This window comes from Acanthopagrus latus, chromosome 17, assembly GCF_904848185.1.
Source record: "Acanthopagrus latus isolate v.2019 chromosome 17, fAcaLat1.1, whole genome shotgun sequence".
Taxonomy (NCBI): Eukaryota; Metazoa; Chordata; class Actinopteri; order Spariformes; family Sparidae; genus Acanthopagrus; species Acanthopagrus latus.
Genome location: NC_051055.1, coordinates 26,285,973 through 26,310,981, shown reverse-complemented (window position 1 = coordinate 26,310,981; position 25,009 = coordinate 26,285,973). Strand labels below are relative to the sequence as shown.

Here is a 25,009-nt window from a genome sequence, read left to right as displayed (position 1 = left end):
CAAATCCACACCAGAACTCGCTCTTTGTCAAAGCAATGAAAAACAACTGCACAATGACTGACAGAGTCCAAGTGGGGTGACCAGGTTCACTACGTACTGAGATGATGTCAAACATTTATGAGTGGTTATAGTTTTGTTTTTATAGTTTGTTTGAAGTCAAATAAACTTCACAAACGTGGGTTAAAGTGCCGGTGAACCAGTCACCATCTGAGCTGCTCACACCAACACCAAGGGGATTTAGGTGCCATATGGTTGAAACTAAAACTGGTAACAGCAGCCGTAGTAACCAACATTGACATTTTTCTGCACACTGAGATTGCAAGAAAAAATAAAAAATAAAGGCCATGTGGTTTTAAGAAAGCAGCGTGCAGTAAAGCATATGTTACGAGCGAAGTGGCAGAAGAGTTTATATTTCTGATTAGGGGTCGACTGATACAGCTTTTTTCAGGGCCGATAACGATACAAATGGTTAGAAATCAAGGATATTTGGGACCGATATTCATTTGAAAAACAAAAATCTACGACCAAAAAGAAAACTACCTCCTCTCCACAACACTTGCCTGATACACTTATTGACAAGATACTTTGTAGATTCACATTATTGCAGCATTTATAGTCTATCAATCGTGACGCGTTACCGATCAGATGTTGCTGTGGGTGGGACGTCGTGTGAGATGATGTTGCATCGGAGCCAAAGCTTGTTTATTTCATCAGCAATCTGACAAAAAGTATCTGATAAAGATCATGGGAAAATGCAGTTTGCATCAATGCATCAGCCGATTATCAGCGTTTTGAACAATCTAATCAGAAGTTCAGACTACATCTCAGCATCGGTAGCGTATCCCACATGGTCTTTGTCACCAGTAACAGGTTCATCAACCTCTATCAGACACATCTGGAACTTCTGTGTCACTCGATCAGAAAACTTCTCCAACAATTGCAGAGTGATTTCTATGACTGCAACATTTTAACAGGTGGACTAACCAGCAGGCTCTCTCCCGGACAGCTGGACAAAACGCGAAATCATCTGCGCGTTGTCTACTTTCTGGAGTTAAACTTTGCCACTGACGCACTGAAGTGATTCAACTCCGACCCACAGTGATAATCAGAACACAAACGGAGACGATTAAAGCTTGCCAAACCACCGTTATCAAGTCAGCGCATCTGATACACTCATGCTAATTAAGAGGCACATGCGAAGCAGGTCACACATCATACTCACATCTCCGTCACGTTCTCGCTCTCTTGCATTGCCAGTGCCGGGATGCTGGTGATACCATCAGGCTCCAGGCATTGCAGCATGGCGAAAGAGCACCTGCAGGCGGACGGGCAGCCTCCCGAGACGGGTGCCGGGGCCGGGCTGAGCAGGGCGAGCACCAGGGGCAGGGCGAGCGCCAGGGCCCGGGGTGCCACGGCCATGCTCAGGGAAAGATGGATCTTCTCAGCACCAGCGGAGAGGACTGGCAGCTGTAGTTGGAGTCAGTGTCTGTGTGTTTCACCTAATGAAGAGTCAGTGAGAAGAGAGGCGAGGAGCTTTCACACACTGTGAGTGACTCCTCTCGTGGCTCTCTGGCAGGGTTGAGATCCCAGCTGGTCAGGGTCTGGTGCTGAGCCACAGCTGTACTGAGCAGCAGGAGGGGCAGGCAGGCAGGCAGGCAGGCAGGCAAGGGGCCTCTGGGGACATGTTGGTAGTGGGCTGCAGCCTCTCTCTTTCTCCCTCTCTCTTCTTCTCCTCCACAGAAGGGAGGGGCGAGATAACAGGGGCCAGAGTCACCAGACACCTCGGAAAAGCTGGAGGGGAGAAAGAGGGAGGGGTTGGGGTGAAGGGTGTGTGATGATGATGATGATGATGATGAGGAGGAGAATGGGAGGAGGAGGAGATGGGATCTGTTGATGGAGATCTCATCTGCCCCCCCCTCCCCCCTCGGGTGAGAGTTCTGCCGTCCCGCCAGCAGCTCGAGGCGCAAAACAGAGCCAAGAAGTCAGGGCTCTTGGGTGCCTGTGTGCATAAAGAGACGCTCTCACACTCGCACTGCTGTAGCAACATCCTGCAGTACGGATGGACGGATGGGGCTCTCTGCATCCTGAGAGAATTGATTGTTGGAAGGTTTGTGATTGTTTTGCGGGAGGGGTGGTGAGACGAGCTATCTGCAATAAGCTGTTTTCCGACAGAGTGAACTCCCAGCAGGGTTTAATAATAGGAAATGAGAGCACTGTGGGTCTATGAGTTTGTTGTTTTTTTGGTGTTTTTTTTTTTTTCATCCACTGGAACATATACGTCGCTGTACACTTTGTGAGGCTTGCACATAATTTGCATTTCGCCCCAATGTGATCTTGAAAAGCTCAATAGGCAATCCACTTTCACTTGTTTCAAGTGGTTTGTACAACAGCTGACTGACAGGCACTCGACAGTACATCGCTGGGTGCCTGGATTATGAAAAGGAAAAATCTGCTGTGGACATGAAATCAGGCCTGAGTGTGACACTGAAAAACTCCTGAGCGAGATGTGTGATGTTACCAGAGCTCGGTCAGCTCCTCATCTGGTAGATAGAGGATAGAGATGAAACTGGACCTTCAAGGCAAGGTTGAACTGACAGACGAAGAAAGCAAAAGCCTGGCGCCTTTTACAGCACTTGTTTTCAAGAGTCAGTAGCCCCTGAAAATGTACTAAAGCTCTTTACAGCAAAGAGAAAAATTATGTTAAATGCATGTTAATAATCTGCAACGTTTCTTTATTCTTATTCTTGACAAAACAGAACTGTATTTCTTTGACTGTGTTAAGGTACTGGATTCAACCTCCTGAAACCATCCTGAAAAACAACTTTTAATGTTCAACAATGAATGTAAACTGTCTGACAACAAATGTTTCTTTGCATTCGTTATCATCACCTATAGTTGGAAGTATTACTTGTACTCACGTGGAGTGCTTCAGAAAGTTGCTGTTGATGATTTTGTTCCTCTGCCCTGCTGTGTGTTTAGCTTTAGCTCCTTTAGCTGTTAGCTCCGTTAGCCGAACATGCTGCGGGACTCTGCTGCCAAACAGCTGCTAACGGCTAACAAGCGCTCCTCCTGCTGAATGTAAATATGGATTTGTTTATAATTTAGCATTGCCAGTGGAAGAAATAAGGGTGAGTTCAGTGCAACTTTTTTGGATTCAAACTTTTTGAAGGTCTCAGGCTCTGTAGCCAGCCATAGCATTTAGACAGGCTCTATCATGTTCATCACTTGGGAAACATTATCTGCTAATTAACAGTTATACATACATCTAAACACATTTTCTACTTTCCACAGGACAACAGGATGCTGGTAGTCTTTATCAATCTATCAGTTTTATTGAGAGAAAGTTCCAAACCCAAAGATATTCACTTGACAAAGATACAAAACAGAGAAAAGCATCAGATCTTTGCATCTGAGAAGCTGAAAAGAGTTTTGGCAGTTTTTCTCTATTGTTTCTGAAATAGTTTAAATAGAACTTCGTAACCGTCTTCCACATCATGTGCCTTTATGAGCCTTTAGGTGAAACCATGCTAACAGGTGAGTTCTACAGTGACTCTAATCCTGTAACTGCTAACATGAACCTGCTGCAGAGACCCGGGCCTGTCCATCACATATATGTTCTTTACATGAGACATTTTTTTTTCCTCCCATGGGACAGATACTGCGCCCCACCCCCCATTCCTCTTAGTCACTCTGCGCATGAGTAAGGTCAGAGTGTCCCGACCACAATTACTGGCCGTAAGCTGAATGGCCATTTTTGCTGCTGTCGTCAGGATTATCTGGTGGCTTAATTACTCTTCCTTTTACGCCCCTTTTTTCACTTGGTCTTAGCTCAGCAGATAGTGCGGAGGGACGAGGCGCTTACTCTCAGGAAGTGTTTGAGAGCTCGAGCAGACCGGTTACACGACTGAACACTCAGTGGGAAGCTTCTGCCCGGATGGGTAATTAACGACATACAGTATAAACCCAGTAAAACAAACAAATGCAAATGAGATCACATAAGCAGGTTGTAATGCACATTATCTGGACATGCTGTATTTACATTCTTACAAGCACTTTCTTTAATTGTGCTGCTTTATTTGACAGTTGGTACAAACAGTCAATGCTTAAATATGAAGGTTTGATGGTTGGATTGCTTTGCACCGACTTTGACAGACTCATGACTTTCCTTTAGCGCCATCTGGTCAAGATTTTAACTCATCCGGTGAAACAGAGAGCAGCAGGGATGACGTATTTTTGAAAGCTAACCCAGAAGTTATCTTCGCCCTGGGTCCCTCGACAGGAAGCTGGTAAGCTTTATCAGTTTTATTTTGGTCTATTGCAACAAATAAGTTCTGTATTAAGCACAACCTAAGACTTTAACATCACCACCCTGCGTCTTACTACTGCACACTACACAATACACACTTTACTATAAACAGATCAATATACAACTTGGAAAGTCAGAACAGTCTGCAACTAAAATCCGTCTGTAAAAATGGACACACACATACTACGTCCTGCGGACGCTGATAAGTAGAAGTCAGGTTGGAAAGACATAGTTTGCTAAACGGCAAGACACTGGTGACGTTTTGCTAGCATCTTCCTGATTTGCAAATGCTTCCCATACAAGACATTTCCAACATAACTCAAACAGACATCTGCGCTATCGAGGTACGAGTCTCCATATTCTGAAAAACGCCCAGTGTCCCAGTCTCACTTAGCCACTTGTTAGCAGCTGCCGTTTTTTAAGACAACACTTCCAAATTCACATGCGGGGCTTTTAACAGACATTTAACAAACTGTGAAAATCTCTTGTGGTAAACACAGACCTGAATTCAGGCATGTAACTGAAATTATGTTAAAAAAAACTCAATGAATTCAAAATAAGGGGACCAGAATGCAAAAACGCTAACTTAGGACTCATTTCTTGCAGCAGTCTATAACTCAGCAACTTCTGGATGGATTTCCCTCAAATATCAAACAGACGTTCATGCTAAATTTGACGAATAGGTTGACTCTTCAGTCCGTACCCACGACCAAAGGCACTGGCTAATATCTGGAATTTGTCCCTAAGTGCAAGGTTTCTTAACGCTCCTCCAGGACGGGTTGAATGCTAAGTTCTGCTGTCACTCTGTTGTACAATAATGTGATCAAATAGAGATTGTTCTTCGTCTTCATGGTTGTAGTGTTGTCAGTGTTCAACGTCATACTATTACTTTGCTCTCCTCTTGTTTACCCCCCCCCACAGTGATGTCCTCTGCCTTCTCCAAGTGAGAGATAAAGTACAGGAAGAAATAATTTACTTAACCCTCGTTCTTATATTTACTCAGCGAGATTTATTCACTTTCACTTCCCGGAATACAGCAGTTAATCATTTGCTGTAGAGGAGTCTCCATCACAAATCAGCACTGAGGTGGAATACACAATAACTCCTGATAAAACAATAACCAATCAGGTAATTTACATGCACCGCCCACACACATCGCCAGCTTCCTCCAGAGGTCCACGGTAACTTTATAAAGTTGACAACTAGAATTAAACATCCACTGAAATGTGCTTGTGCTCAACAATAGACGAATATGAGACGGGATACAGAGAGTTTTATTCAAAGAGAGCTGAATAACATGTCACCTCGTTACATGACACTAAACTAAGACGGCTTTTCACAACAGTGCTGATATTTTTTGTGCATTTCCTTTTTTATATACGCCGTGTGATTGCATTCTGTCATTTGATGGCTGATTTTTCAAGTTATGCAGTGTATTCAAATGTGCCAGATTACCAAATCCTGCTCATTTCTGCCTGTCCTCTTTTTTTTCCTTTTTTTTTTTACAGACAACCTCATTTCCTACGAGCCGCGTGACAATTTTCAACCTCACATCATTTGGTAGTAGTGGCCATTTGACAGATAATAACGACCTCATTTCTCTCCGGGTATTTAATTAGATTACTGTTTTTATGCATTATGGTGATTGATGGTCATAGAAGGGGTTAATTGCGACACTTGGCTTTTGAATCAATCTCCCCCCGCCCGTCACGTCAAAGATAAATACACTGGTTAGGACTCGCAGGGAAGAGACACGCACACTGTTGCATCCTGTGATATAGACTTGACCATGTTACCAGCCGTATCTCCGGCATGTGTTCCCCCCCTTTGCTTCCTCTCCGTATCTCTCCGGCTCGCACACAAACATGCGAGTGTGCAGTGCTTATCCGCATGGCATCAATCCATACGCTGAGATGAACTGATAAGGCAGCAAATCACATGAAAAGACTATCAGTGAGCATTCGTCGACTGGGTGACATGTTCCATTATTTCCAAGAATAAAAAATAAGTGAATAAAAATCTCGCGCACACAATGCTGCTGCTGTAAATCCTCATTAGACAGAAACAATGCTCACCTGTTTTAGCCGTGCGAGCGGCGTGGCTCTGTGAATGGTTATGTCCATCATTCAGTCGGTAAGTTCACCGCTTTGTTGTGAAATGTTCTACGGTACATTCATGTTCCTCAGAGGATGAATCCCACTGACCTTCCTGATCCTCTAACTTTACCTCTAGCGACACCAGCAGGTATAAGTTTTCAATTATCCTTAGTAATTTCTCAACTACTTACAAGATGGATTGGCCGAACAATTCGTAGAGATGTTCATGGTCCCCAGATGACTTATCATAATGACTCTTTTATTTGCTGTACTGACTTTTCCTCTGGTGCCATCACAGGTCTGCGAAACTTAGCAAGCTGATGTTAGCATTTAGCTCACCAAGGAAGAGCACCATGCTGTACATTTGAATTGGCCTGACAGCGTTGTTGCAGCGGCGTCACGTGATGCACCAGGACCCAAAAGACTTTTATTCCATAAGCGTCCCAACCCCCCAAAAAATGACTTGTTTCACTGTAAGAATTTGATCCATTTCATCTAATAAACTTTGGAAAGTCTAGAAAGGCTGCAAGATTAAATCATTTAATCTCTATTCAAGTTAGCTGGAGGCTAAATATCCATATCCTTCTGTTTTTGTATTAACATAACTATATTGTATTAAAGACATTTTTCAGACTGTGTTATGCTCTTCATCTAAAATACTGTACTGTAAAATTCAACCTTTGCTTTCTTCCATTATTCTCAGTCTAAAGGAATATATAGCTGAAACCTGTATGAAAGAAAGTAACAACAAGGCACCTGCGAAACAGAGACAGACAGGTTTTTGAAGAATGTTTTCAACATGACATTCTACTTTTTTGAAAGTACATTATAAAGGTTTTAATAGGTACGAAAGAAAGTATTGATCAGATCTTGGTTGTTGGAATATCTCCAGATGGTCTGAAAGTTGTTAACAAATTTAATTTCATCCCGTCATGAAAAAAAAACCTTGAAGTTGCTCGGCACCGTGCAAATCTGTTGGCTTGTCTGGACTATTAGGTACGGCACATCCGAGCAGCGAGAGCACACGTGGGGGGTTAAACACGAAAGTGAGAAAGAGTCCCAGACGGGCTGCACTTCTGTCAGACCCTTAAACAATAATCAATCAATTTCATATTTAAGCCCAGCAGCAGAGAAAGAGAAGTAAGAGAGAGAGAGAGAGAGGGAAAGTGGGGGACACAAAGAGGAAAGGGGGAGGGGGAGAGAGAGGGGGGGGGGAGGGAGTGTAACAACAGAATGAGCAGGTGAGTAAAAGCTCTTTTGGACCGAGTACAAGGAAAGGCTCTTACACTTTAAGTGGTAAATGCACGAAGCTGCCATGTTTGTATGTAGGCCGTGCTGCTTCTGGCTGCCGTTCACGTTCTGTTTACTGACTCAGGTGTACAGAGCACTGATACAATGGCTCGTGTTACATGTGTCGTTTTTTTTCTACTTTTTTAAAAATGTCAGTTTGGCTGCTGAAAAGATTTAGAGATAAAGTAGTGCGAGATGATCTCAGAGATATTAGCAGCGTGTACTCTAACATTTGTGTTTTTAACAGGTCCTCATCTCATCTCCAGGTCCGTTCAAGCAGCTGTTCTGGAACTTGCGATTACATCACACGATGATCATCAGCAGATAAAGTCGGCCCAGTTTTCATTGGATTGTCGGTGTTCAAATGTCCATTTTGAGTAACACTGGGATGAGGATTTCTGGATTTTGGGCTGTGATTGGGGTTTGTAGGTCAAATTGGGAGTCTTGTTTTTGGTCGTGGCCGGTCCGTTAGAGGTCACCACGCTGCTGACGTTGTCTTTGGGAAACGTTCAGGGAGGGGATGTTGAAAATGTGTCTGTTTCTGCTTTAAATAACAGACTAGATTTGCTCATGGATTCTCACTTTTTTAACAAGGCTTTTTCATTCTAGTTTTTGTTGTTCTGTGTCATCCTACTAGAGACATAAATCTATAAAAACCGATCACCTTGATGCAAAAATTGACCTAAATGCAAGACGCAGGCAGGTAATAAACAAAAAACTGAGCTTTAATAACTTAACTTGGGTCCACATTCACGATACAAGCTCGTCTCTAAAGTGTGGTGCTTCACCAGTAACTATAAAAATGTGTCTGTCCTCATCAGAATAACGGCCATATACACAAGAAAAGCAGCTTAATATGACCCATATGTTCGTTACCTGTTAGGCAGCGACCTCTAGTGGTCACAGTCATTATTACGGCAGCAAAGGAGGAAGTCAGGTGATTGAGTATAAATGTACATATAAGGAGAAAACAAAAACAGGAGTCTGACCCAAGAAACCAGAGTTCATGTCCTGTGACGTCAAAGGTCAACTATGACTCATTTTAACCGAGTAACCCGGTTCAGTTACATGAGTTTTCCCACATGTTACTCATTACACTTTGTGCTCCGCCTGAAAACAGCTGTATAATGTCCTCTGTGGCTTTAAAGGAGCAGAGCAATGACCCCGATAATGTCAATGCTCCTGTTTTTGGATTTGAACCCACGCTTGAGACTTAAGGTCAGGATATTTCAACAGCTGCTGCGATTTTGGGGATGTTTCTTTCTTTATGTTTTTTTTTTTTTTTTTATCTGTCAACTTTTTTTTTTTTTTAAAAAGTGCTAAACTAAATCATTGGAGTACCTCCTTCCACATTTAGCCTGTTTAAAAGCCTGAAATCTCTGATCTCTTGAGGGAAGTAGAAGCCTTGGTTGGATCAACAGGAGATTGCATTTTATTTTCTATCCATCTAAAAAAATAAAATAACATAACAAACCCCCATGAGCACATTATTTGAAAGTAATGACCCTGTCTGAGTTGGTCTTGAAGGTTTTATTTATTTATTTTTTTTAACTGGAGCTCCACTGAAAAGCCCAGCGGCCCTGCTAAAAACCGTGCACTTCTTCCTTGAACATGATCATTTGTCCTCAGTGTTGTTTTGCAGAAGTCTATTATCACAAGAATACTCGGCAACTTTTATTTGGAATTCTGTCGGTCTGTGACCTCCTCTGCTCGGCAGTTGATTCGAGGATGAGATCCGTCTCATTCAAAATTAATATTATGCATTTCAGCGAGATACAAAAATCCTCTCTTCATCCTTTTATCGCATCAGAATGGAGATAAAATTCAAATATTTTATATATTATAAATGAAACGAAAATGTTTCCCCTTGTTAAAGAGAGTAACAAGAATTCCTTAAATATGACACCTCGGCTGAGGCCTTGCACTTCTTGTTTGTTAATTATCATGAAATCGGGGAACTGATATTTTTTAACGCTTATGGCAATTTTACAGCAAATGTATGATAATAAAGTTATTTGTGCCAGAAATTCTAACTATTTAAATGTCAGAAAAAACGGGGGAAGAAGAATCCCTCATCTTTGTGAAGTTTCTCTTCCATTTTTCCCGTTTTCTTTGGAAAGAAACAGTGATGCATGTCATAGATCTACAGACTGTAACGCTTAATGAGCGATCGTTTTGTCATTTTGGACTATACGAGTACAATTGCTTTGACTTTGACTGTTGCAGAGCCACAAGGATCATGACATTTTACTTTTATATCCTACAACACGTAACCGCTATGTGGGTTTTGGTCGGTGGAAACGTTTTTTCCAACATCCATCCACATTACTGCGCAAAGGTCGGTCGTCTGGGCTGAAGGACGGACTCAAGCGCAGGACGGGGATTTGCATCGAGAGTATCGTACATGGCTAGCTTCAGGCATCAGAAGCACTTTGGTTAAGGTATCGGAAAAGAGTGTTCTTTCGATTATATGTAATTGTCCCAGAACTCTTATTTCTGCTCCAACAGGTGAGGAGGGATCTCTGAGCTCAATGCTATGTAGAAATACTCCATCCCTACATGTGGCACCTTTGAAACCGATGTCAGACGCGGCAATACACGATGCTTAATAGGAAAGGATGTCTTATCACTCTTAAAACACATTTAGTCGTTTCCTCGATCTTCACATGGTTTCCTACATGTGTCACGACAAACATCTAAGATGCAAGAAAAACATGGAAATGAGGGAAAGTTGATGCAGATTACAGAATCTGGGATGTATCCATCTGTGAATAACTTTGATTACAAGACCAAATATTTTAACCAACATCTTTTTCGAGACATAGAAACACATGTCGGGGAGGCTGTAGCTCGGAAGGTAGAGCAGGTGGTCTAACAATTGGAAGGGCACTGGTTCAAACTCTGGCAACCCCAGAAGCATGCCGAAGTGTCCTTGAGCAAAGATACTGAGCCCCAAATTGCTCCTGATGAGCGGTCAGTAGAGTGGAAGACCGCTATAGAAATGCAAGTCCATTTACCAAACGTTCATCATGCTTTACTTGTGCATACTGAAGGAAACCAAATCAGGTGTCGTCAGTGAATGTTTAGCAGATTAGCATTTAGTAAAATACGTCCTTTATTTAGGATTATATTTTAAGGCCTTTTACTTTTTGAGCTAATGGGGCAACTTAAAGTTGCGTCCATTAAAAACATTTCCTAATTATGTTGATAAAAACATCATTCTGACAAATACGATTCGGATAAATTAGTCATACATAAACATAACTTCCAGGAAACAGGGCTGATGCTGGTTTTTACTGTCAGTGACAGCCACACTCGTCACTGGCAGAGAAGACACATTTCCTGTTTTTTCACAGCGCCCACAGGCTCACTTTAGGACTTTGTTTCATTTTAAATGTTCCACAAATAGTGTTGAGCTGAGTGATGGCACACGAGCATCTTCAAGCAGCATACAAGCTACTTGTCTTCTGAAGATCTCAGCAACCAGGAGAAGCAGCAACGATCTCACTCGACAAGTCTGCGTACAAGAAGAGTCGGAAATGCTTTTTCAGAAAAGTCATCGGGCATTTCTTAAGATTTCGCGCTGATTTGACGTCAAAGCCTCTGACAAAGACAAAGTTGAATCCAGATATTCAGATAACCTGTGCATGAGGAACACGTTCATCATCAGTGGTACAGATACTCCACAACCCTCCCGATTTTCCTAGAGAATCATGCTATTCATCGACTTCTCTTGGTTTCCTCTCTGATTCACAATTCTCCTGTATTTTTCCTAATACACTTTCTCCCTTTTGGTCTTTATAACCTGTTTCTGGTTCTGTACAGCCTGTAGAGTCTGCTGTAGTGTTTCACCTCGTCCTCCTCGGTGAGTGGAGAGGAGAATGATATTTAAACAAATTTCAGAGAGAAGAATTCACGTGTCTAACGTAACATTTCAACAAAAAGGGGATGTTAAATCTGCCATGTTCATTTTTCTGTCAAACAGTGGCTCTGCACAGACTCTGTAAGGGGCTCGGACAAAAAAAAATTAATGAATGAAATACATTTTTCTGGGATGTTAAATTAAATTGAAATGATTTGACTCAAAAAATGCTGCTGAATTTCACTTGCTTTGTTCTTTTCATTCCTTAAATGTCCGCAGAAAGCAGCAAGCAGCAAGCACCGTTCTTTAATCTCAAATTTTGGCAAGTATGGTGGTAAATATTGTGATTTCTTTTACATTACTGAAACCTCTGTAAGTGATAGTTTGAGCATTTAGCTCCGCCGCCAGATATCATTCAGAACAGAGACACGAGTGAACCAGCAGCCAGAAAACTCACAGGCGGGCGGCCTGAGAAACCCGAAATCAGAGACGCGGCCCCGGTCATGTTAACGCCACGAAGGAGCTCCACTGGAGCACATGTCCTCCGTCTCCTATCAGATGAGGGGCTGCTGAGTACAAGCTGATGGAACAAGATACAGAGGGAGGACTGTGTGTGTCGGCCATCAGATGCTACAGTGTCTTTATCTGCAGATCTGGACATCACAGCTCCCCCCCGGCCCGACCCCTCATCAGACAAAATCCTCCCCTCTCTGATCGATACGCCACCAAGCAAAACAACGGTGTTGGGTGTAGCCGTCTCAAATTCTTCATCACTTCTGCTCTCTGGTTTTTTTACATTACCTAACCCCGTCTTATTTTCTGTGTGTGTGTGTGTGTGTGTGTGTGTGTGAGAGTGTGTGGTCTCCAGGATTTGTTTTTGATGAGCACACACACACATTCAGACCCGTCTGTGCTCTAGCGTGCTTTACGTTCTCAGCTACTGTATACATGTTATTTTTGGCCCTTATTGTCAGACGGACGTGTGTGCACATGCCCCTGTGTGTGTGTGTGCACGTGCATGTGTGTGTGTGTGTGTGTGTGTGTGTAGGTGGGTGTGTGTGTGTCAGTCTGCTTGTAAATGTGAGTGTGTGTGCGCTGATCACAGGGGTAAACCCACAATCAATGGGCTGGAGTAGGAGTTTTTATGTGTGTGTGTGTGTGTGTAACAAGATCGGCTCATTAGTAGCCGGGCTGTGGACACCAGAGGCCTCCGAGAGGCTCATGCAGATGAGCAGTAACCTGAGGAGCTGTGGTGCGAGCTGAGGGGCGAGACAGCAGCAGTTAGCTCAGGAGCTAATGAACGACAACAGCGTCTCTGCTCTCCTTCTTCTCTGTGTCCTCGTGGCATCTTATCAGTCCGTTGCTGCTCTCCCTCCTTTTCTTTATCTTCATCTTCCTTTCTCTCCTCAACAAAATGCTCCATGAAGCCCCCCCCCCCCTTTTTTTTCTCTTTTTCTATTTTTACTTCACCCCAAAACAACAATTGACCATTCACTAAAAACCTCGCCTCGCTTAATTGTTGTGCTCCAGTCGAGCTTTCTGTTCTTGCTCACCATAATTGGTATGTTTTCATCAACCTGTTCTTTGTACATTTTTCAATTTGCACGTAAAAAAAAAAAAAAAGAAGAAGAAGAAGAAGAAGGAGAAAAAAACAGAAACAGAAACAGACTGAGAGAGTAAACCACGAGGCATGTCATTTAAAGGTCTGAAGCTTTGGCTCAACTGAGGGGACGAAAAATGTCAACAGATGAAAACATCACATATGTGTGGAGCCACCAATACATGACACACAAATAAATCACATTTAATTGCACTTTCATTACGTCCCCTCGTGCCCTCTTCTTCTGGAGGCCATTTAACGTTAATGTCAGTTGCGAGCTTGAATGCCGGGATGATGCTATGCTGCTGTTTTCTCATTGCAAGTCGTGTAAAAGTTTCATTTCACCACTTTTCAATTGATAAGCAACCGATAAGATGCTGGAAAGTATAAATCTAGAGGGTCATCACGCCGTATTTCAAGATAAAACAACACGTTTGATAACCATATGCTACTGTTAAAAGCTAATTTTAGCATTCAGCTACTGAAAAGCACCAATCCAAGTGAAAAGCACTGGGTGTTTTCAGTTAGCAGTGGAAAGGTTGAATGCTAACGTTAGCTAATGGGTTAACAAATATGTAGTTTATCTTGAAAAACCAGGAAATGGACAGATTCCCAACGTTTATAGGTTAGTATAATCTTTAAGCTTCCCACCCTGAGTGTGATGTCACAGAAAAATGGCCACCATGTGAATGTGGTCCGTCGCGTAAACATCAGTCCCATCTTTGCATCTTCTTTTGCCATTTTTGTGGAAATTAGTTCACAGATTTGCACAAGAGAGCTAGCTTGCTGATTAATTTAGCCTGATGAGTTGGTTAAAACAATTGTTTCCAGATGACAAAAAAACAGCGACCATGTAAAAGAAAAGTCTAAAATAAGCACTTGATGGCTCCGTACGTCATATCAAAGACTGACATTAAACTGTATAATAAAGTATTCTGGTGGTTTTAGCCTCCTGCTGACAGTGTCATCTGCTACAGCCTCTTTGTCCACCTGTCTCACACCTGTAACAGGCAGCCTCCTTCAGAAAAATGTAATTAGCTGCTTCAAACAAAAGGAGGAACAGTAGTGAGAAAAAAGAAACTGAATAGGCACCACTATGCTGCGCTGACGTGTTCGAAACCCATCTCAATTTCCTTGTGTGGAGGGTTTGTTAATGAACATTTCAAAGCTGTGCGCATGTATGATCCAGCAGGGCTGATTGTTCTTTGTTTTTTTTTGTGGACAGTTCTCCCAAGAAAAAAGAAAAAAAAAAAAAAACAGCATCAGTCTTTTTTAACAATTGCACAAAATCAGAGAGAATGACCTCTATTGTGGCCGAAGGAATTATTGCTGTTTTTCGTCGGAAGTCCACAGAGGGGAGGCTGTACAGGTCAACAAAACACCGGACGTTGACATGGCTGACCACTGTTTTCTCCCCCTTTTTCCCTTTTTTACTGTCAGACAAAGTCAGTTTCTCAATAAAACAGATTTGTTTCTCAGCAGTGATTTTCTAACCATTCTGGAGGGAAACAACGTGGTCCTGTTGATGCGTGCTTCAGATCAGAAAACCTGCGTGTGTCATTAGAAACGACACCCTGAGTCGCGGCGTTTGGACTTGTTGAAGTCTCATCTTGGATCTGGCTCTACATTTTCTCGTCTCTCTTAGTCAGCCCATCTTCTCTTTGTCTTTCGACCAGCTCGTCAACCTTCATTCAAACACATTCAACGTTTGCTGCATGCCAATGTTGAGCGATCAGTTTTCAATAAAGTCACGTCCTTTTGGCTGTAGCAGAAAATCCAACCCAAGTCCGTCACAAAGTAATCCACAGTCCAGCAGCATTAAAAGAAGGGGAGGATCTCTTTTATCATGTCATGATACAATCCACTCACGCGTTATACACTGAAATTAGTTCTGTGGATTGTTTTGATAATATTTTTCTGTATTTTTTATAATTTCTTGTATGAAAATGTTTATCATTAGCGACCTGATCGAGAAGCCAAATAGCAAATGTTCAAAATAATCTGTTGTTGTCCCGTCTCTTTATTTGATTCTGATGTATTCATCGATAAAAATCGTATATATGATGAAAATGCCCACTGCAAGTTAAAGCCATGAACAAAAACCAAGTCTTTATCAGGAAAAGATAGCAGATCGTGTTTTCCCTTCTCTCTTTGTTTGACTGTGGCTCTCTCGCTCCGTCTCCTCCCTCCCTTCCTCCCAGCGGCCGCATCTCCAGCTCATATCCATGTTTATAAAGAGCTACTCTCCATTATCCTAATTGAAAAATGAGAGTAAAGTGCCACTTTATTCACAATACATGGCCGTAACCCTTCTATTCATCTCATCCTCTGCAGTTCAACCTGACGGAGCACAGACCACGCTTCACTGTTGCTGCTAAGAAATGACAAAGTGAACTATAAGGAACCGTGCGTCCTGTGTTTCTGCCTATCTTACATAAATCTGCATGCAAAAACAGCAAAAAACAAACTGCAACACACACAGACCTGAACAGTGAGGTCCAGATGATTCATCAGATTATAATCATTTTTATAACCTCCCTCTCACCAACTTCCCCGACCGCCAGAATGGTTTGTACTTTTAACACTGAGCCATTTTGTGAGTCATTCATGTTCAGCAGCTCGGTCCACTCGTGATAAAGGAGGTTTATAGAATACGCTTGCTGCCGGTCTGGGAAAAGTCAATAATCCTGTGAAACGCACGGTGGGAACATTATGATCATGTACTGCTCACATTCTGTGATGTCGCGAGTTATTAGTGGAAAATAAAGTACAAATACAGCGTAACATAAAGTACAGCGGATCCAACCGATGGAGAAAAACAACAGCTTAGAGCTATTAAACATCCACATTATATATGTGATGGTACTGTTTTTCGCTTACTGTACATTACGTCAGGTAGACTTTAACAGGAACAGCCCGGCAGTAAGTGATTTGTTTGATGCGTGCTGTAAAACTAATGTGTTTTTCCAAGAAACTTTCTGCAACATTTTCATAGAAGACGGATTTTGCCATTAGTTTGACTCACTGCTTTTTACGATTTACACAACAATGATTCAACCCAGCCAGAAAAAGCTCTTGCTGTTCTAATAACGGACTCTGGTTAGTATTTCCTGGTGAATCACTTCCTGAACTCTGGAAAACAACAAATATTATGTTGGTTCAGTTTGTTTGTATTTTTACTTTTGAGATAACAAAAAAAGTGGATTCATATTCATTCTTGCTACTCAACCGAAAGTTGCTGAAATCTACTGTAATGTTCTGTAACTCTCTTATTTAACTGCTGAACGGACAGGAAATGTATTTTAATTCGTGATAGTACAGAGAAGAGATGGGAGAAAGAAAAGACTGGTGAGTGCTAACTTTAGTCAGAGTCCAAACTGAACACCGGTTATTGCTTCTACTTGCCTCTAATGTGCAGTAAAGTATTGTGGGCAAATAATTTGCTTATTTCTATGTGTAAACACAGAAAACTTGTTAGCCTCAGGTAGCTTGGCAGCTTCCAGTTAGGTTGGCGTGTTTAACTAGCAAAACTCGCTTCAGCTCTGCCCAGCTGGGTGTTATACGGCATCATGCAGTTAAATGAAGTCCATCAATCTGTTTCTTAATAATTTCTTAATAATTTCTTAATGACTCCTCCACTTCTAAACAGGAGATATGTTTCAGGGATGATACAAGGATGGGAGTGAAGGGATGATGCATACAAGACACTGCACTGGACCAGTAATTCGTTTTGTCCATTCATTTGTCCATTTTTCTTGGTCTCCAACATTTTTTTTTGTAATATTTGTTACCAAAAGTTTCTTTCTGTGTACCTTTATATACTTTTTATGGCCGTAATGACTCTTAAACTCAGAGCTCACATGACTTAGTGACATAACGACTCTGTAAGGACACTCCCACACAGAGTTTAAAAGCATGCAACTCCCCTCCAGGTGGTTAGAACTGAAGAAGCCTCTTGGATGAGCAGTGAAACATCTTCAAGAAGCTGAAACACGTCCAGTTGCACGGCACAGAGACTAACTTTTTATGTAGTTTCTAGTGTTTTTGCTGTGAAAAAAAGGTTATCAGTGAGTATCTTTCGTCATACTCGGCAAACTCAGTTTAAAGCTCAAGAATTAGTGAAAAAGTTGGATTTAAACTTTTTGGTCAATTCTCATTGTATAGTGGCATCGGGACAGACACGATATTGAAGGACAACGATATTTAAAAGTAAAAATATTGTGTAATTCATCATTTTTACGAGAGTAACAGTCGGTTTAAACTGTGTCAGTAAACAACTTTCTCATTTGTGCGGCATTAAAACAGCAAATGTGTCCGAGCAGAATCCCTGTATTTCATTCTGTCACTTGTTGTTGGAGCTGTCACGTGAACGAGGAGCTGCTGGGAAACTGTCAAGTGTCGACTTGGCAGGACCGGCTGCTGCTCTGTGATCAGAATGTCGGATCAGCTGTTAGCAGCACCAGGAGGAGTCAGTGCTGCTCTTTCCGAGTCACACAGAACCCTGCAGAGCGAAGCACCGGTGTGTCACTGGCGACTGTGCACAGTACATGTATTTTTACATGTTTGTACGATGGAGGAGAACAGGAAACAAAAAGAGGATGTTGGTGATAATGGTGGAAAGAATGAGGCAGTTTCCTATAAGTGAATAAAACCTGACCTGCAATTTAACAGCACTTTTGTAGCTAATTATGACCCTTGGACAAGAGGCGGGCCATGTGAAAGGCAACAGAAACTCAATTTCAACATTTTCTTTGCTTGTGAAGGGACTGTGGGGAACAGTCTCGGACTTGAGAGAGGCGTGATTGCAGGAGGGCCGGCCCGAGCGTCGGTGAGACCCGAGGGTTGCTTTTTCCGAGACGGCAATCTCAATCAGAACGTCATCAAAACATCTGATATGTGGGAGGAAGAAACTGAGGAAGTAATCTTCTGAGCACAGTAACACAAGTGGAAGTAATGCCACAACATGACCACAGTGGGAGAAATTCTGGTAACGTCAAATGGCTGGATGTAGTTGTATTGGAGGGAAGCCACAGTACAGTTGTTGGGCGAGTTAATGCTGACTTGGGTCTCAGAACCAGCACTGCCATATGTATGATAATTATAGTATAACGCCAAAAAGTTTTCTGCCAGATTAGCCATAATGTTTCCTGACACCGTCCAGCCGATCATGCTTGATGGAGCCTCTGACATCCTCCTCTCTCGACACAAGACTTGCAGGTATGTTGCATATGATAATAATCCCCCAAAATATGATAATTTTAGGCCTCTGGTTTGATGGTTTTACTGGCAGCACTGGTCAGAACTGGACCAACTTGAACAGCAACAGTTCCCATCTGGTCATTTCCTTTAGAGTCCATCATTTAATGGCTGAAGTGGTTGTAGAGAGACTAATAATGAGAACTACCATAGAAGCGGTTTTGAGGACTTACACTTTAACATTATATGTAACTTTGACCTGCTGATGTCCCGTTAATGGTTATTATCCGTTATCTCTGGATTGGATCGAGGATTATCTGAGGTATTATTACAATTATTGGCGTTTTTTTTTGGGGGGGGGCATGAAGGTCCATTCCAGATGTCATGACAACCGACCCAACAGTTGCTGAGACATCTCACTCAGAATCACAAATGGCAGTCTGTGGAGTCACCAAGGGGAAAATCAGCAAATTCATTAGGATTCCACCTTCGGTCCAGACATGAAATTAGACTTTCATGATCCACAAAGTGGTGGACTGTCTGAGCAACAGACTGGTGGTACCCTCCAGACAGCTGGGCCAAAATGACAGAAATCAGCAAGAGAACAGGAAAAAACACTGGTATTGGCTGCATTATGTTGTAATTGTTTCGCAATAACACATTTATTTACAGTTCGCATTGATTCCCGGCCAGTGAAAACAGCTTTTAAGCACCGTTATCAGCACAATGATTAGCAATATCCTGGCTAGAGTAGGTGGAGATTGACTGCTGGATAATGATTTAATTAGTGAGTGTACAACCAACGACCCTTGGGCAACATCTTAATTCATCAACCAGATGTATCCCTTTGTCTGCCCCCTGTTCAGGCAGATACTTGCCCCATCACATTGGCCGATCGAGGCCGGTCCGGGAGGAAGGAGGCTATAAAGCTGCCATTTTGGCAGGATGGATGGGGATCGGTCGCCAGGCTGGGAGAGGTGGCCCACCGGAGGCCTGGCAGTAATTACATTAAATTGAGGGTGGATGGTTTCTGTGTCAAAGTTCCACATTGGCCTAGAAAGACGGGGTAAGGGATCAGGAACACACAAATGTTACAGGGCGTGCTCACAGACAGTAAGGTGAAATGTAAGGCTCAGCAGATGTCACGTGATAAGAGACGCTGCCGGTGTCGGACCAGACCAGCTGGACATTGATCAGCAGAGAAGTCGCCAAAATTATCAATTTCTGCGGGTCGAACAGGTCAAACAGTGGCGTCTCGCTCAGCCACCTCTACCTAACACACCACTACCACCCCCTCATCACATACCTGATTCAAAAGTCTGCTCATCTGAGCAAAACAGCACATGCACTGTAAAAAATATTGATATGATAAGTACGAAAAAAGACAAATTTGATAAAACATACAATGCCAGCGAGACTGGGCTGAGAAGCAGGTCTGAAAGAGGATTTCGTTACTCAAGTGGATGAAACATAAATGACTTTCTGCTTGAAAATGAAGTTATTACCAAGGACAGGCGCTCGCTGCTGTAATCACATCCTCCGGCTTATTGATCAAGACGACAAAATCACTCTGTTGATCACAGGATAAAAAGGTGGAATTCTGGCGGCCTGCATGCAGAAACGTATTTAAGTGGGAAGTAATGATTTCGAAATTTTAATAAAATCTTTACTCCAATCACTGTTCATTCAAGTGACAGAACAGATATTGGCCCCCGAGAAAAGCCTCTAACTCGGCTTCCACATCTATTGATTTGCAGAAAGAAAAAAAAAATCCTCAGGCGGGCGACATGTCGTATCTCTCCTGGTGTCACGTTTTCATGTTTACCCGGTGCGTATTAACCTCTGACGGTATCAGTCCAAGCTGTGGCCGTGACCCGTGTGACCGGGTCCTGGCCTCTGCGGGTCAGAACAGAACAGAACAGAGTCCCAGAGAGTCAGCCAGACGGATCGATGACCGGCCCAGGCCATCATTGATCAGGGGAAGGAGATAGCATCATCACTCAACAAGCAGCAGCCATAGACGAGGCTGGAAATAAGACGGCATCCACGTCCAACACCCATATGTCTTCATCGCGCGTAAATGTGCAGTAAGTAAGACTTTGAATGCCCTAATTGATGACGAGATGTGTGCCGGAGGTTTGTAAGGTTGTCGATCAATACCAGTGACTCAGTGGCTGAGAAAAACCTCCTTTCTCTCGCCCGAACAAAACCTCCTCACCCTCACCTACATGCAGCTACTATTACAGCCCGGTCCCCTGAATTTTTTTTTTTCTCAAAAGAGCACGCTGTCTTTAAAAGCAAATCCATTTCTCTGCCACAAAAGAGAACTGTGGGGTAAACAGCACCGCACAAACAGCTGACGGGAAAATATTGTGGTGTGAAGGTTGAGCAGATGGATGATGAACCGAAGCTGCTCTCTATTTGCAAGTCATAGTGCATATGTAGAAGTTTTTTTTTTCATTTCTTGTCTCAGGTTTCTGCTTTGAAAATGACTCAAATCTGCTATAATGAGAATATGAGACAGTCATTTTGGGATGACGAACTACAATCCTTTGTCCTTCTGTCTACAGACTGAAAGGTTTTTATTATTAAATGCATTAATTTGATCTCTTCGTGAGGATTTTTTTGTTTTTTCTTACAACTTCACGTTCTATCATGTGATGCTGGAAGTTGCTCGATGTCCCATCTTGATAATATTCTTTATTCATGCTGATAATAATACTAATTTTAATTATGTTGTGATTTTTGATCTATTCCAGGGCGGTCCTGGTCCAAAAGCTGGTCAGACATAAGGTTCGATCTGGCCTGTCAGTGGTTCTGTGAGGTAGAAATGCTCTTTAAGTGTGCAGGATCCTTAACTGTGAAAGATCTTAACACAGTGGGCTGAGTGACACTTAGTACAGTGGGTCAGTTAATTAAAGCAAAACTCTCGCCAAAATGCAACTTAGGCTTTTTTTGTGAATGTATATGAGTCAAACCTTCCTGTAAAAGCATAATTACGACGAAAGAGGCACTTTTAAGATTGACCGTATTCTCATTTTCGGGTCAAACTCATTTTCAATGGGAGTGCTACTGGCACTTTTTACAATAGCATCAAAATCTCTATTTTTAAAACACTAAGAAGGCTCGACACAACATGAAACTTTGCTCGTAGTATCACCAGGGTCTCTACACATGAACACCAGCATCGAGAACCTGCCACTCATTAGTTAAGATGGCTTCTCACCGTAACAAAATTCATTTCCTGATAAAATTCTGGCACCAAAACATAGAAAATAAATAGATTTTTTTGCAGGTTTGACTGCGCGGGAGGTTGATTGCAGCCCTTACCTATCTGAACTGAGCACGATTGTACAGTAGCTTTGATTTTTACACAGTTCTGGAAGCCACAGACACATGACAACTCTCTGCTGATGTGGGCATCATATCAGAAAACATGTAAGATGTTCTTGACATTGGTGTGAAGAAAATTGGAAGGATCTCTCTCTCACGAACATAAAAGATGCAGAAAGCGAGCGATGGCTGTAAGTGGAAGGAATACAGATGCAGGCAACTCATTTTTTGAGCTCTTCCTCAGCCAGCGTTGCACCTTCAGTGTATTCACATGAGATGTTGATGGCTGTTTTTTTTCTCTGACACAAAAATATTCTTGAAAAATGACATGATGTTTGGGATTTTTTTGATAAATGCGGTCTTTCATTTTGTTGTGGTGCGAGCCGCGGAGCATTAGGGGAGCTGTGAAGAAGCGAGAGTCGGAGCGAGAATATAAAGACTGAGCTGTGGGAGAGCAGAACGCATGAGGGGATTGTGATGAAGAGCATTAGGAATAAAAAAAAAAAAAAAAGGAAGGTGCTAGAAGGAGGGAGAGTTGAAGAGGGAACAGAGGAATGGCTAGTGGACAGTGAAAGGGAAAAATAGATGAGAAGACGAACGAGAGAACAAAAAAAAAAAAACAGTCCAAAGAGTAGAGCGCGGCAGAAGGGAGGGAGAGCGAAGGAGATGATGATTTGTGGCTCTCTCCAGTGCGCTAGCGTTACAGGAATGGCCCTCCAGGGCAGCATGAAAAGCCTCTTGATTGTTAGGAGTGGTAACCGGAGCCCCCGGCTCCTTGCCCTGATAGATTTATTTACATTTCAGCGCCTGGACCCCACTCAGAAAAAAATGATACGAGCCAGCCGGGGCATCAATATTTTGTAGTAGTGATAATCCTGCTTCGCCTCAACGTCCCCCCACCCTCCCTCGCCCTCGCTTCAGCTCTTTTGTCTCATGATGATGACTTAATGCTGCCGGTGATGCTGCGTGTTGTGCTGGTCAGTCATTGGCTGGCATGGACACAAATGGGTTTCACCGGCCATTATATCCATAGTCGACATTTGATTACCGATTGTAGAACAATGCTTCTGGAGATTCTCTTTCTGGGAGTCTTTTTTTTTTTTGTTGGTGTCTATAATTAACTTTAACTAACACTTAATGAACGGCCGTTTCATGAAAACAGTTATATTATCGCTTACGATTGAGCACAATGCAGCCAATGCTCAAGTCGGTCCAGATGGCCAGGCCGTCACTTCACTTTGAAAGGCTAAAAAGGCGTTTGTGCTGGACCGTCCTGAGCGCCAAATATTAAATCAAATGGTGCTATCAAAGATTATAAGTGTCACTACAAATCAGCCTGTGAGTGCCACATTCTCTCCCAGCCTACACTCTGCATCTCTGAAGTACGAACTTTTATCTTAATCATCCCCAGAGTGAACAACAAAACACATTTTTTTGGTATCTTGTAGATCATTTTTCCACACAACACTCTCCGCTGCTGCCTTGCTTAGGAGCGTCGAAAGTAACTCTTAAGTGGGAAAAGATCAATTCTCACTCATATTTTCCAGACAGTCAGGTCTGACCTGTCAAAACCTCTGGGCTCCCGCCTGGTCTGAGGTTAGCAGCAGGCATCGACTGAGCTCACGGTGAGAGAAAAGCCTGTAATGACATGGAAATACATGTCAGTGTTTCTTTGTAGTTTCTGGAAAAGAGTTTGCAGCCAAACTAGCAGCTGAAGCTAGCATGCTGAAAATAACAACGCTAACACAATGATGTTTCGTAATGTCAAATGTCATCATGTCAGAATGTGGGAAATGTCAGCAGATCACCAAAATTTAGGAGGATAAGTTGGCTTGGAACAATGAATTACTTTGCAGAATTTCTTGCCACGCCATGAAAATTTGTAGAGATCTATTAATTTAGACTTGTGGTCCTCCACCAGCCCGCTGGCCACCTATTTGTGGCCCCCAATCTATTATTCCTTCACTATGTGTTTTGGTTGGGTCAGCATGTCTATACCTGGACTTGTCTCCATGCCAACAATACACAGACAGCTGGGTCACTCACTGCTGCCAGTGCAATTTTTAACTTTCACTTTCGTTTTTGGAGCCGTTTGCATTTTGCCGACTGTAGGATGGCGTGTTCCAAGTTCACTGCTACAAGAAAAATGGACAGTGAAAATCAGCAATTCAAAGAAAAATGGACTGAAAAATGGACTCCAACCAGCACAAGGCTCATGTGCTTAATATGCCGGGAGACTATAGCTGTGATGAAGATTTCCAATTTGAAACAGCATCATAAGACAAAGCCAAGGAATTCTGAAAAGAGATTTCTTCAAAATTCTGAGGTATGAACAACAAAAATAAATGCAGTGAGATCGTCGTATCAAGCTGCAAGCAGGAATCTTGTCACATCTATCACACAACAACAAAAAGCAACAGAGTGCTCACTTAAAGTGGTGTGGATATTGTTTAAGCACAAGAGGCCATTCTCAGATGCAGAAATAATAAAATAAAGCATGAAGTGATGGACACAATGTTTGTAGGCAAACAAAAGGAGGAAATATTCAACTATGTATTTTAATTTATGTCAAAATGGAAATGACATTTTGTTTTATTTCGTATTTTTGTTGTTGTTGTGTTGAATGAAAAGGACATTTTGTTTTGAATATTACAGTATTATTGCATGTAGCCTGACCAACCTCAATAATTTGAGTCATTGAAAAAAAATCTTTGTGGCCCTTTAAGATTTGTATTTGAGCACCCCTGGTTTAGACCAAAGCGTTTTTTTTAGCTTTACATTTCTAGTTTTAAGGCTTCTGTGGCTGAAAATGAGGAAATGAATGAATGAGTTTTTCAGGTTTTAGGTGTGAAGAGTGAATTTTGTGACAGGTTTGATATATATACAAAAAAAAACAAAAAAAAAACAGTTAAAAATTGTATACACAGTAGAAAAATGTTGATTGTGAGTTTGACATGTTAGATAACAAAAACAAATATGATAATCCGGTTTCCACAGAAAGGAATAAACTGTTGGAGTAACGTTTATGAAACTGGAGCACAACAGGAAGTCGGAGGCGCAGTGAGTCCAGCCAGACATCCTGCTGACTTCTGATACCAAACAACAACATGTTTATTTACTGTAGTTCAATGAGAGCAGCTACTGAAGCCGACATAATGACTCTGATTATGAGTTTATTGTTGCTACGTGGCATTTGCATTCAATCACAGAGTGGTTTTAAGTGGTTCGAGTGGGGTTTTGTTAAGACTGCACTTAAAGGTACAGTGTGTAGGATTTAGGGGGAAAATGACATTAATTATCATATTTTCATTAGTAGTTTTTCTACG

At 42.2% G+C, this 25,009-nt stretch overlaps 1 protein-coding gene and 1 long non-coding RNA gene across 2 annotated transcripts in view; one reads left to right on the top strand and one right to left on the bottom strand.

The window, feature by feature from the left end:
- The window catches only part of ntrk1 (neurotrophic tyrosine kinase, receptor, type 1), a 55,574-nt gene extending 31,795 nt beyond the window's left edge, over positions 1-23,779 (bottom strand). Inside the window, exons 1-4 of the mRNA XM_037072830.1 lie at positions 23,682-23,779; positions 23,246-23,321; positions 2,919-3,069; positions 1,223-1,791 (exon numbers count right to left, since the gene is read on the bottom strand). Coding sequence (XP_036928725.1) covers positions 1,223-1,419 — 197 coding nt within the window. The 5' untranslated portion in view covers positions 1,420-1,791; positions 2,919-3,069; positions 23,246-23,321; positions 23,682-23,779. The remainder of the gene's footprint in view (positions 1-1,222; positions 1,792-2,918; positions 3,070-23,245; positions 23,322-23,681) is intronic.
- Positions 3,299-8,925, top strand: LOC119005319. Its single transcript, XR_005070472.1, has 3 exons — positions 3,299-3,938; positions 4,172-4,286; positions 7,940-8,925. It is a non-coding gene; the product is annotated as an uncharacterized LOC119005319 (long non-coding RNA).
- Positions 23,780-25,009: the final 1,230 nt, after the last annotated feature.